Source organism: Corticium candelabrum, chromosome 21 (assembly GCF_963422355.1).
Source record: "Corticium candelabrum chromosome 21, ooCorCand1.1, whole genome shotgun sequence".
In the NCBI taxonomy this organism is placed as follows: domain Eukaryota; kingdom Metazoa; phylum Porifera; class Homoscleromorpha; order Homosclerophorida; family Plakinidae; genus Corticium; species Corticium candelabrum.
Window position 1 is genome coordinate 3,475,866 of NC_085105.1, and position 13,572 is coordinate 3,489,437.

The 13,572-nt window shown below is 43.6% G+C and overlaps 2 protein-coding genes across 2 annotated transcripts; both read right to left on the minus strand.

Annotated features, from left to right (window-relative positions):
- Positions 1-348: 348 nt before the first annotated feature.
- Positions 349-7,006, minus strand: LOC134196858 (filamin-C-like). Its single transcript, XM_062666080.1, has 3 exons — positions 6,932-7,006; positions 6,678-6,784; positions 349-6,475 (listed from the first exon to the last, which is right to left on the minus strand). The coding sequence occupies exons 2-3, from the start codon at positions 6,778-6,780 to the stop codon at positions 468-470; spliced, it is 6,111 nt and encodes a 2,036-aa protein (XP_062522064.1). The 5' UTR covers positions 6,781-6,784; positions 6,932-7,006; the 3' UTR covers positions 349-467.
- Positions 7,007-7,416: 410 nt separating this feature from the next.
- Positions 7,417-12,476, minus strand: LOC134196514 (uncharacterized). The gene is made up of 10 exons (XM_062665659.1): positions 12,371-12,476; positions 12,102-12,299; positions 9,531-9,872; positions 8,857-8,930; positions 8,701-8,796; positions 8,468-8,633; positions 8,071-8,170; positions 7,899-8,008; positions 7,696-7,827; positions 7,417-7,631 (listed from the first exon to the last, which is right to left on the minus strand). The coding sequence occupies exons 1-10, from the start codon at positions 12,431-12,433 to the stop codon at positions 7,509-7,511; spliced, it is 1,404 nt and encodes a 467-aa protein (XP_062521643.1). The 5' UTR covers positions 12,434-12,476; the 3' UTR covers positions 7,417-7,508.
- Positions 12,477-13,572: the final 1,096 nt, after the last annotated feature.

Here is a 13,572-nt window from a genome sequence, read left to right on the forward strand (position 1 = left end):
ATTTCAATAACTTTCGAAAAAGCAATAATAATTATTGATTACAACTACTAAAGTATATTCACTATAAAAACATAATTATTTGTTTGACAGAAATTGTATGCTCAAAATCCGTGTTTTCATTATGCTCAAAATGTCTTATTATTAATATCAACTTTGCCAATTTATTCTTGTGGCTTTAGTTAGCCGAACAACTCCGTTGGTCGTGTGTATAGACACTTTCTAACATCACCATCCAAAACTTCGGAGTCAACAGATAACTCTTGTCACACTTCAGTGCAACAATAAAAACCTATTTTAAACAGCACAATAAATAGCCCAATCTATTTTTAGCATCAGATGAGGCGTGTCTAGAGAAAAGTGCAATGTACAACTTAGTGTTTCTAAAAGCACTAGATCATTTCAAATCACCACCAGTAACTATCATTCATATCAACTACATCAACATTGTTCATGTCTGTCTAACTGCACTACACGCTTATTCCTCTTGGTTGTATGTGAACGCTAAACGGACTGCCTGGAACGGGCACATCAGACCACTTGACATCCATTGTGTATCTGCCTGATTCATTGGGATTATAACTCACAAGAATCAGTCGATCGTCCTTGGGAGACTTCTCCATGTGAATCTTGAACGCTCCCTTCGGACCATGAACCCTCACGGCTAATACACCACCACCAGCCTTTTTAGTGTCAACAGTGAAGACACCTCGAGTGCCTACGACTCCTCCCTCCAAACCGAAACCATAGCAAAAAACCATCTCCGGTCGAGGAGGCGAGGCCACCTTGACTTTAAACGGGCTGCCTTCCACGTGCTTTCCCAACCACTTCAAGCTCACTGAATACTTTCCCGATTCACTGGGAAGAAATGAAGCGACGACGGTGCCAGGACGGCTGTTATCTACATTAGTCTGCGGATTTCCGGGACCTTGAACTTTCATGGTCAACTGCCCGTGCCCGGCACTCCGAGAATCGAGCAGAAACTCGACCAGCCTGTTGACAATACCGTCCTGTGGCACATCGAGTACTCTCACCTGCCCGACAATTCCAGCCTGACCGACTGTAATCTTATACGGGCTACCACTGATGTGATCACCACCCCACTTGATGCACAACAAGTAAGCCCCGGCCACGGGAGCAACGTAGTGACCGTGAAACACACCCTCCTCGCGGTTGACCGAATCGATATAAACATGAGCTCTCGCCTTGACTCCCTGACACGTGACCTCCAGATTCTCAGCGTCTCCTTCCGCTCCAAACACAGTGAACTCACCAGAACTATTGACCGGTGCACCAGTAAGACCTGGTCCCTCCGCACAGATCTTCCTCGGATCACTAATCGAACGACGAAAGAAACGAATCTCGAACGGACTCCCGGGCACCGGTCGGTCGACCCAACAGACATCGAGTTGGAAACTCCCCGGACGATCCGGTTGCAACTTGACGGTATAAGTACCGTCTCCGATGTCGTGCACCTGGAGTTCCTTATTGTCGCTTATCGGACCGGACGCGTCCACCAATAGACGCCCCGTGCCGGCACTGCGGGCGTCGACGTCCAACACCGCGGGCGTCCCGAGAGGAAACGCGACGTCCCCGTCGGTAAACGCTCTGCACGACACAATGACCTTTGTGGCGTCATAATGAGGTCTCCCGACCATGAACAAGAACGGGCTCTTCGGCACGGGCGTGTCGAACACCTTACACACCAACTGGTAGTTACCGGACTGCGACGGAACGGTCTCGATCATAAACGAGCCGTTGCCCATGTTCTCGATTTTGACCGGACACGTTCCCTTCGGACCCGCCACGATGGCCGAGACGTGGCGGGCGGGAACCCCGGGGGTCTGGACGACGTACTTGACCGGTTGACCGACGGGTAGGAAAGGATTCTCGGGATTCAAACGCGGCTCGAGAACGCTGCATTGCGCAGCCGTCAATCCGAGCGACGAGAGACGTCGGGCCGGACTGTAGGCGTGAACGGTAAAGGGACTGTCGGGAATACGACGGCCGTCGTAGAGAACGTCGAGAACGTAGTCGTCGGGTTGAGAAGGAACGAAGCTAATGACGGTAGACCCGCTGCGCTTGTCGCGAACGATCTGGACCGAAACCGTTCCCACGTGGAGTCCCTTACAACTGGCCGTTAGGTTTCCTTCTCCGGCTTTGCCCGTGTTGACGACAAGTTCGACTGGCATGCCCGTTTCGACTTTTGCGTCTGGCAGTTCTGAGACCTCAACCGAACGAGCCTTTCCCTCCGAACTTGTTACATTGACTTTGAACGGACTACCGGGAATGTGGACGTTCGACCAGGTCACGTGAAAGAGATGCTCGCCGGACGCTGTAGGAACGTAGGTCGCCGTGTAGAGACCCGGTCCGATGCTTTTTAGTTCGAAATCCGCAGATCCGCCGGTCGTTGGTCCTGCAGCTCGGACCAGTAGCTCTCCGGCTCCTGCATGGCGAGCGTCGACCTTAAACGTGATCGGTTCGTAGATGACGCCGTTGCGTAGGCCTTGGATTTCGACCAGAGATGGATCCGGCGGGTGAACAAACTTGGCCTTGAACGGACTACCGAGTACGTTCTCTCCCTTGTATTTAACACAGACCATGTATGTATCCGGGTCACTGGGAGTAAACTTTACGGCGTACTGTCGATCTCCATTGTTTGTTACTTCGACGTGCTTTGGCCTGTAGTCCTTTGTTCCGACTGCGTGAGCTGTTAGTTTGCCTTTCGGAGCTCGTGATGCGTCGACGTCGAGTTCCATCGCTTGTCCAATGTCGTACTGACTCTTCTCGACACCGGAACCGTTCACTATGACCTTACCGACATCACTGTTGCCCATCACGTTGACAAAGAAGGGACTGCCTGGTATTGGCTCGCCAGACCAACTGACTTCAAATTTGTGATGCCCGGGAGCGTTGGGAACGTAGTAGGCCTCGTATAGACCATCACCTGTTGACTCTACGTTGAACTCAGGAAGATCGCCATTGGTTGGGCCTCGAGCTCGTACTAGCAGCTGTCCGTCACCGGCATCATCAGTGTTCACGTAGAATTTGACCGGCTGGAGTACGACACTTGGATCTAACTCTGATACTTTGATCTTGGACAGGTCTGATTTGCGAGGAAGACATTTCATGTTGATTGGACTCTCCTTGATTTCCTCATTGTCCCAAAAGAGTTCGACCTGATATCGATCTGGCTTGTCTGGTGTGAATGTGACTAAATATTGTCCATCACCCGTATCGTACACTTCTGACTCCAACGGTCCGGTTCTGGCCCCCATTACTTGAACAGAAGGGACGCCTTCTCCGGCTGTACTGGCATCTAACGTCACTTCGGCTGTTTGTCCAACTCGGAACTGCTCAACAGGGGATATGGAAGATACCTTGACTTTTGATGGATCTCCTTCACTTTTCTGATTCTCAAACGCAAACCGAAAAGGAGCCCCTGGAACAGACTCATCATCCCACTCGACATGTAGTAAATATTGATCAACGTGTTTAGGTGTAAATTTTACTTCATAAATTCCATCTTCTATTTCTACCACTTGTACAGGTGACGGTCCACTCTTCTCTCCTACAGCTATAGCTGTCAGTTCTCCTCTCCCAGCACCCGTGATGTTGAAAGTCATTTGAGCGGTTTCGCCAATTTTTAGTGCTCGTTTAGGAACAGCTGAGAGCGCTTTCACCTTGCTAGCATCTGTCAATGGCATTGCTTTGATTACAATTGGACTCAACGGTACTGGTACTCCATCCCAATATACGTTGAGTTGGTATTCATCAGGGTGACGTGGAGCAAATGTTACGTTATACTCTCCTGGACAATCAGTAGATTCCTCTACCTGCACATCGACTGGACCATGTTCTTCACTGTGTGCATACGCTGATAGTTTGCCCGTTCCCGCTAACGCAGTGTCAAACACTAGCGTTGTACGTTGCCCAACTGTTGGCTCTTGATATGCCTTCACCGGTGTCTTCAGTTTTACTTTAGAGGCATCAGGAGGATCAAGATATTTCACTTCCACAGGTGCAGCCAATGATACCGGTTCACCGTCCCAATATAACGCAACTTCATAATCATCAGCAGTGGTTGGATCAAAATGAACAGCCTGTCTACCAAACCCTGTCTCTTTTACGAGGACTTCCTTTTTCTCTCCTGTTCTTCTTCGAATAGTGTGTGCGGTCAATCTTCCAGTTCCTGCTCGTGAAGTGTCAACATCAAACTGGAGAGGATTGCCAAGAAAAACTTTGCGAGGAAGACTAGAGCTGTTGACTTTAATCTTACTAGGGTTAGGTGGCTCAATAAATCTCACATCAATTGGTGTGTCTTCAATAGGCTGATCATCCCAGAATGCTTGCAAGAAACAATCTCCAGGTTCATTTGTTGTCATTGCAATTGTGTATTGACCTTTTCCATGACTGGTCACTTCCACTTTTGGATTGGCTGTTGGATTCACTCCATATGCTGAAGCGGTAAACTCACCATCACCAGCCTCAGATGCATCAACATAGAAGATAGCTTCCTCATCCACCCTGGCCTGATGCCCCTTCGGTCCCACTTGAATCTTCACTTTTTTAGCATCAGGAGACTCAACTACAGATAGCTGGTGTGGAGTAGTAGGAACAAGCATGTCATCATAACGAAAATCAACAGCGTACTCTCCTGTTTCTGTTGGCTGCATTTCAACTGCAAACTGTCCATCTTTCTCTTGCATTATGTTAAGTGGTATTGGTTTTCCGTTCAGTCGATTGATAGCAGAAGCAGTAAGTTCTCCTTTCCCAGCCTGCTCTGAATTAACACGATAAAAGATGGGACGTCCAAGAGCATACCGTCCTGACCTTGTGGTTGCTTTTGGTTTGCTCACTTTCACTTTGTTTGGGTCAACATTTGAAAAGCAGTGTGCAGTGTATGGACTGTTAGCAATACAATGTCCCGACCACTTGATATCCAGCAAGTAATCACCCAGTTCAGTTGGGGTATACTCTGCCCTGTAAACTCCCTCACTATGTCTGACTATTTCAACTGGTACCGATGATGTAGGACCATGTGCTGTAGCCGACAATACTCCTGCTCCCGCTTCTGCCGTCTTCACAGAAAACTGAACTGGTTCTCTAATTATTGAGTGTTTCAGTCCTTCTCCTTCACAAACACAACTACTCGGGTCAATAGCTTTTGCTCTAAATGGTCCATTTGATACATCTTCCCCAGACCATTGAACAACTACCTCATAATTTCCGACCTCAGTAGGAGTGTATGTCACTCTAGTTACACCATTCTCTGAATTTTTTTTCAATAACGGAATTCGTTGCCCAGAAGGGCTAGTCACAGCTACATGCAATACACCGTTTCCAGCCTCTTTTCCTGCTTGAAAAATAAACTCTGCTGGTTGTCGAACAACAGCATCAGTCAATCCCACTCCAGACACTCTGCACGCAGACGCTTGAGGAGGAACATCAAACTTGGGGTGAAAAGGACTGCCAGAGATATCTTCGTCTCCACAGAAAGCCCGTACCGTGTAAGTGCCAGGAACTACTGGTGTATATCGAGCTACAATAGTGCCATTGCCAAGATCATGTAGCTTCACTGGGACAGGTTTGCCATCCGGATCATTAACTGTAGCAGAGATCTTGGATGAAGCAACGGCATTTCCGTAAGTAATTGTAAACTCAGTCTCCACATTTGGTAGCCCTCCTGTAATTCCTGCTCCACTAATTTGTACATTTTCTGCCTCACTCTTTACTGGCACAGCCCAACGAAACCAGGTGATATAACTCATCATGCTCACTTGATCCAAATCTGCGTCAACAAATTCTTCAGCAGTGAGGGTTGGTTTCACTCTCAATCTGCTTTCTCCAATATCCATTGCATTTTGGACGTTCTCCACCGCTCGAGAAGGATCAAGTTGATGATGATTAGGAATGAGTCCCTGAGACAAAGCGTTAACAAGAGCAGAAAGGGCTCGACCATCTCGCCAGTCAGATGTAAAGTTCTTGATACCGTATTCAGGTATTACACTGTTTACCCATTTGAGCAGTTTGTAAAACCCAGGTGACCCTGCACCGCAGAAATATGATACATACGTCATCACACTGAGTTCATCAATATCAGGATTGACTAAGTCTTCAGGCCGAATGATCTGAGGTATAGCAAATTCTTTTTCGGCTACTTTCATTGCCTCAGTACAGTTGGCAAGCCTTTGGTTCCGATTAAGTGAAGTATAATTAGGAGCTAGACCTGGTTGTAGAGAATCTAAGAGTGCTGTGAGAGCCACTCCATCATGCCAGTGACTGGTGAAATTGCCCACGTTGATCTGCGGTATTGAAGACTGCACCCAACCAAGAAGTACCTTTTTCGCGGAAACACCACGTTTTGATCCTGGTCCGCCACCTGTGGCGCGATCAAGAGAGATCTGATATCTCAGAATAAGTCGCCACACCAAGCCCAAGATCAACTTCAAGTTGCCATTGTAGATATCCTCTCCACCTATCAAAAATAACTTTAGTATGTGTGTACGGATACAAATAGTACCGCACAAACAGATATTCTAAGAAAGAAAGCTCTGCTGAGATACAAGAGCACCATGCAAGCATGCATCTATCCACATCCTGCAGGCAGTCGTCACGGAAACTACACGGCTTCATTGTCCATCCCATCATGGACTAGTAAGCTACGGAATGCAATTTACCGATGTTGACAAGCTTCATCCCCTCCGTTTCCATGAAGCGCAACGCTGTGCAGATATTCTCCATCTTCTGGTGTTTCACTCGAATACGCTGTTTGTTCTTCATCCACCTAAAGAGAACAATATTAAATTGACACAATGTCGCGTAGACTGCAGCATAATATAGACCATATTTACAACTGCATCCTAATCAAATGATCCAACAGACAAACGTGTACTAGTAGATCTAACTGTCAATTAACATGCCTTCAACGCACCTCCCAAGACTTTTTGATGTAAGAATCTCCAGCAAGCGACAGAGGACGCATCCATCCTGAAGATCAACAGAAAGATCTTCAACTTGCCACTCGCATTTGTCCTTCAAGCGGCTGTTTATCCAGTTTCTGAACGTTTTATGTTGCGTATCCGACCAGGAGTCGTTAAAATCTTTCGAGCTCATTGTAGCAAGCTTCTCCGTTTCATCATTCTCTTCCAATTCCACGCCTTTCGCAGCAACTTCAGGCATAGCGGACGTTCTACGCAAGTGATAGCTCTCAAACCAATTTCAAGCTCTTGATGCTGCTTGTGACCGTCAGGTTGACTGACGGTTGCGCAGCACCCACACTCCGTTTCTATACCTTCCTGATACGCCACCGAGATGAGATAATACGCTTAATTTCGCGTGTAGTTAGGACAACCGACTTAAGCCGCCTAAGAAAACCGCAAAGTAGACTAGAGACCAGACAACCAACATTTGATCCTCCCTTTCTTTTGTTTATACCACGATATGTTTCTCATAATAAATGACAAGATTCACGTAAACCACAAAATACCTTAAAAGACCAACAAGTAGTCCTATACACTAACAGACCTCGCAAACGAAGAATCAAATTGAAACAGAATGAGGAAAACGAATGAAACTAAAGCTACTAGACCGATGATGTACTTCAATCGAACTGGAAATGAAAATAACTTTGCCTAAACAATCAGTTCCATCTAATCAAACAGACTGACTATTATCTAATACAAGAAGTAAACAGACCTCCATTTTACTAGCCGTCACAAACTCAAGAAAAGAGTCGAGATCAACTTGAGCACTTGTTCGATACCCAAACACACGCACAGATAATCCTGAATATCGAAGCTTCACTAGCAGCTCAGACAAACGGCATGCCTGCAATATTTGGCAATTGACATAGAATAAATAAATACAACTGAAACAACCTAATAACCGCACTGTCTTACCTGGATAACGACAGCACTCAAGACTACCAACCACTGCATACTCAACATTGACTTGTGGATCCACACAGAACTACGATTAGAGTGAGTCTTCCATATAAGATTAGCAAAGCCTACAATAACATGATCCAACTAGAGAGTGCATGACATTTGAGAAAAACTCAATCACAGTTACCAACGACCATCAATTCTGCAAATACAAATATACACGCAGAGGTAGCAGTAGCAATCTGCTTGTTGAGACGACTTACAAACTGCTTCAATCCATATATATTCTGTGCACAACATAATGAATATTAGCAATAACATAAGCAACCAATCAGTTTTGAATCTTTCTAATGTTTTCATGATAACTGATATATTAACAAACACACATTAAATTAACATAAAAACACAAATAACAAATACCATCAATGCTGTTGAATAAAATCGAGACATCTCACTACTGCAATCGAATAACATTTTGACACACACACACACACACACACACACACACACACACACACACACACACACACACACACACACACACCACACCACAAATGGCTTACTTGTCAAACGTACACACTAACCTTCATTAGGGTATTCATATCAACACTTCTCTCTGCCATACTCAGTAGAACAGCTCTCACATAACAGATCAGCAGCTGACACTGTGTGACATAGTTGATGACAATGGCTGCAAACACAGCATTGATAATGAGATGGCCAATCAACTCCACTGCCAACACACCACCGCTACGAGAGAAAGCGAGAGTAACATATACTCATCCATGTGCCAATATCAGGACACACATTCACTTACTCATTTCCAGCACCAACATTTGCAGTACTGATGTAATGAACAATTTCAGTAGTGATAGTAAAGCTCACCCACACAAGACCAGCAACCAAATAAGCCCTAACACATAAAACTACACCTATAGCAATACTTGATGTCTTGATTTCTAGCTAACAAAACCTCAATGTGAGGATCAATCTACGTTGAGCTGCATTGCAAACACTTGACGGTGAATTTGTAGTTTGAAGAAACACCTAGTAGAATATGTGATAAAAGCAATAGTACTACTACTGTACTAAAAATAATAATATAATACATTAATAATAATAACACAACATATTTCTAATTTTTTTTATGAAATACAACATGCTTGAATTGACTTGCTCAATGTATACAATGCAACATACATGATGTAACATCAGATACATAACTGTCTCATTAGGTCCATTACTAGTCAAAGCCAGTCCATCTTTGAAATTAATTAATATATAAACTAGATGCTCAACGGCCACAGCTAGTTCAATGTTTCCTGGTATTGTATATATTTCAATAATAATACTCTGGAAAAAATTCTCTGGGATTTTTGATCAAGACAGACTGTTGGCTGATATGCATCAATGTTATCAAACATTTGGCCACCAGACACTGAAAGATTACATTGAGCCCTGTCTGCCTCTCGAAGCATTTGCTTTGTTCATCCACCACGTACAATACACTGTGCATCTCCATCCTTTTCTATCTGCCTGTCCATCCATACATCTGTCTACAGTCTGTCTATTATTTGCCACATTTCTGTCTTGTCTCTGTCATTGTACGTTTGATTTCCACCGACTAGACACTAGACAGGTTCATACCGTTTCAATAAGTGATGACAGCTGTTCTGTTTCCCTTATTCGATAATGATAGAAGAGATACACGTAAGCCAAGAAGTGAACTGACTCAGGTACAATAAAGAGACTGAAGATATGAGGACAGTGGCTATGCGTGTGATTTGATGAATACGAAGACTTTTCCACTGTTGACATCATGTCTTTAAAAGGTGATATAGTCGGTGCAACGATGCTTGCGCTTTTCTCACATACAATGACTTTGATAACATAACTTGTGACAATACAACCCACGATGAGCAGTAGATATAGAAGATTGAATGTACGACGTGCACAAGAAGTGGCTGTTGACAATGGTCTCCACCCAAGCTATAAAAAGACAAAACGACATTCATAACAGGCTACGAAACACAAAGTGACAAAAATCTGTTTTCGTCTCCTCAAAACAATATATGGTATACCTCACAGTTTACACTATGCCGGTATGGTTTAGCAGAAATGCCAGTCCAACAACTCTGCAACTACGCTGGCATGCCATTATTAGACAAAAATGTTGTTATTGTATTTTCCAACCACACTGCCAATGCCTCACCAGTAAGTTGGTAACTTACAAGTTTGCGCCTCTTCATTCCACTTGTTTGCCTTGAAACAAATCTCAAATTGTTTAGCCACTCAAGTACATCACCATTGGAACACTAAGTTGTTTTGCCATTATGCCAAAACTGCCCTCTTAATTTATGTGTCATGTTAATATCAAGATGTTTAGGTTAACTTAATACGTTTCTCTAGCCTCAACACTAGGACTTCCACACAAGCCTAGCACAGAGGTTGTTCACATGACCTTGTCACTGTAAAGGAAAGGAAGGACTGTTTGCACAACCCCATTGCTAGGCTCATGTAGAAGAACCGTGGAAAGCAAAGGAAGGCCAAATGTTGAAGCTAATGCTTCGATTTAATTACCTTTTAAACAAGTAGTCAGCAGTACCAAAACCTTATATCAGTCATTGGATAAATAAGCATTCGAAATTTGCGACTGCTACAGTCATCAGCTTAGCAACCTCAAAATTTTAGCCAGCAAAAAGTATAGTAGAGTCTCAAGTTATAAGCAAATGATTAATATCACCCACAAAGTGCCTGATGATTTCAAATTATGGTTGTTACGTGGACAGTACTACAAATGCATATACCATAGTAGTTGCCTTTGATGTGAGTTCATCAGGAAAGTGATGTACTAGATTTCAAGACTGAGAAAAGGTTGCATGACTAATTTTCAGCTGAGAGTCAGTATTTGGTGACATGTTACCCTGTCCGATTGACATCCTAGCAGAAACACTGTGTGCTGGTGCCTTGGTATGATATGATATGCATAACTGAGTAGAGCACAATGCATTGTATTGTTTACAATGCATCCCACTTGACTTGGTGCTATCCTTTTATTAGGACTAAGCATTCTTTTCTTGCAACTGTATGTGTTATCATTAGTCGTGGTATTCATCTGCCTGTGACTAACCCTTGCAAATGGCTACAGCAAATATTCAAGTGAACGCAGTTCGCCCACATTTACTGACATGAACAACTCAGCATGTGATCTCTGTTAGTTGACAGCATAGAGTACAATGAGAAGGCTAGGACATCTTCAATGCACTAGCTGTGTTTGTTTACCCTTTATTTCCTACATCCTACAGTTATGTACCAAGAGTAATTACACTTGATGGAGGAGATCTGCTAAGAGAGATGCACTGCCCAAGAGTTGGTGTGAAGACTCACCATGGAGTAGCCCCGCCTACATTTGTTAATTCGCTGCCACATCTTCATATGTAACTGCAACTATTTGTCATAGTGCCAGCCAAACACACATATGCTTCCTTTTCCCAGTAACATTTATTCTAAATGGATGTCAAGCTAAATGCCCCTAGTTGTCAGGAAGGCAACCCTATGTGTCCATCTGGTTGACACCTAACACACGTTATTAGTGGTCAAGACTTTTTCGAAGACTGACAACTCAACTCTGATTGTTGGATTGTTGCCAAAGTTTTCAAACACCTTCAGACAAGCCTTTCAACACTTTCGCACCTCTAACACCTTTCTCTAAAAACTGTGCACAATCTGATCCCTAAGCACACATTACTTTACTTTAGTAGTTCCATTGGTATACGGACCTAGTTGAATTAACCTAGTACACTTGCGTGCACCATTCTCAAAATGCTAGAAGACTTCATTAGCAACATCTACTTAAGTTGTACAGAAATCTGCCATCAAATCCCACTGCACAATGCTCATCTACCAACCTAATGAATACAACTGGTGTTTTGATATGACATCTCATATGAATAGATGCAGTGTAGCAGTTTCTGCATATTTATAAAGTAAACTCAACAAATGGATAAGTCACACAATACGTACGCACAAACACACACACACACACACACACACACACACACACACACACACACACACACACACACACACACACACACACACACACACACACACACACACACACACTCTCTCTCTCTCTCCTGCACACACTACTCCAAACCAACACTGAAGAAACCAACAAGTTTCATGCAGCAACACAATTGAAGCAAAAAAACGTACCAACGCTAGAAGAATGAGGTAAGGTTTCAACACCGTCTTTTCACACTTGTGAAGTGCAATGGTCGTTGAGTGGAAGAGTCTGCTGTCTCTCTCCTTCATCACAGGAATCTCCACATGAATGTAGTCAGCATCGCTATCTTTTGTAGATCCGCTGTATCGAAACGACCGCTGTATGCTTCCCTGGCCAGAAAGCAGCAGCTAGAGAGTAAACACGAAACAATAAGTCACGATATGAGTAAGATGGCTAGCTGCTCGCTTGTCATTCTAACCGGGCTTGTTTCATCCAACGCGCTTCGTAAAGACGAATGAACGGAACAATTGCCGTCGCCCATGCATGCAGTGTAAAAACCGAAGAAGCCCCGAATACTTGGCGGCTCTAGACTTGTACAGTGTAGCGCGCGGGTAGAACTGACATGTTGCGTGCGCTAGAGGGTATTCATTGCACTAGATATATATATACCTGTGCGCCTAACGTAAAACTACACAAACTTTCTAGCAAGTTTGGTAGGTGTTTAATTATTAAGAGGAGTCTGAGCTTTCGGTAAGCGCTAGATTTAGCATTGTCAATACCTCTAGGAGGTGTGAGTTGATAATCCAGGGTTTTGCATTAATTAAATGTTATGTGCAGTTTGTAGATTGTATGTGTACTAACGCCTTGCAATAACTTACAGCCTACAATGTGATGAGGCAATAAACTGATGATCGAGTTTCAGTAGAATCCTATTCTCTATGAATAACGACGCAACAGTAAAAATTAGATTTACTCCTATTGAATTCAGGAACATGCCATTGCCAGAACTACTTGAAATGAAATCATTAATAAGCTTGCCAAACTGCACTGACTGGTTTCAAGCAGTTGTGACCTACAGATGTATTCAAAATTTAGGGCCAATATTCCAAACAAAATGTTTGCTGATAAAAGTACTTTATGTAGCTGTTTAGTCAAAAACAAATACAGACTACTGTTACCAACACCTTGAACTTCCTGAATACAGCAGTTTTTTCAGTACAGTAGTCGTCAGCAGCAGGACAAGTTACCCGAAACAGTTGCTTGAAAACAAACAGTCGGTGTGATTCTTGAGTTTGGCAAGCTTACTAATGATCATTAGTCGAGTACTTCTAGCAATGGCCTGTACCTGAATTCAATAGTATAATCCAATTATTACTGTTGCATCGTTATTCATGTAGAATAACTAAGATTCTTTTTCAAAAGAATACGTATGGAGAAATCTGTTGTAATAAAAAATAGTTTCTGTAGCAATGCTAATGTAGTGAAGTTGTTATATGTACTGATGTTATATGCAATTGTGTTGCTAGGTGCGATATTATTATCTGGGTTTAGTTTAGCCAGGGATACTAAGGCATATCATCCTTTGCTGACAAACCAGACACTTAATGAAACCGTTCAAACCTTCGGGCCCATCGTGGCCACTCGTCTGGTTTTCTAAAATCATATGATTGTACTTGCATA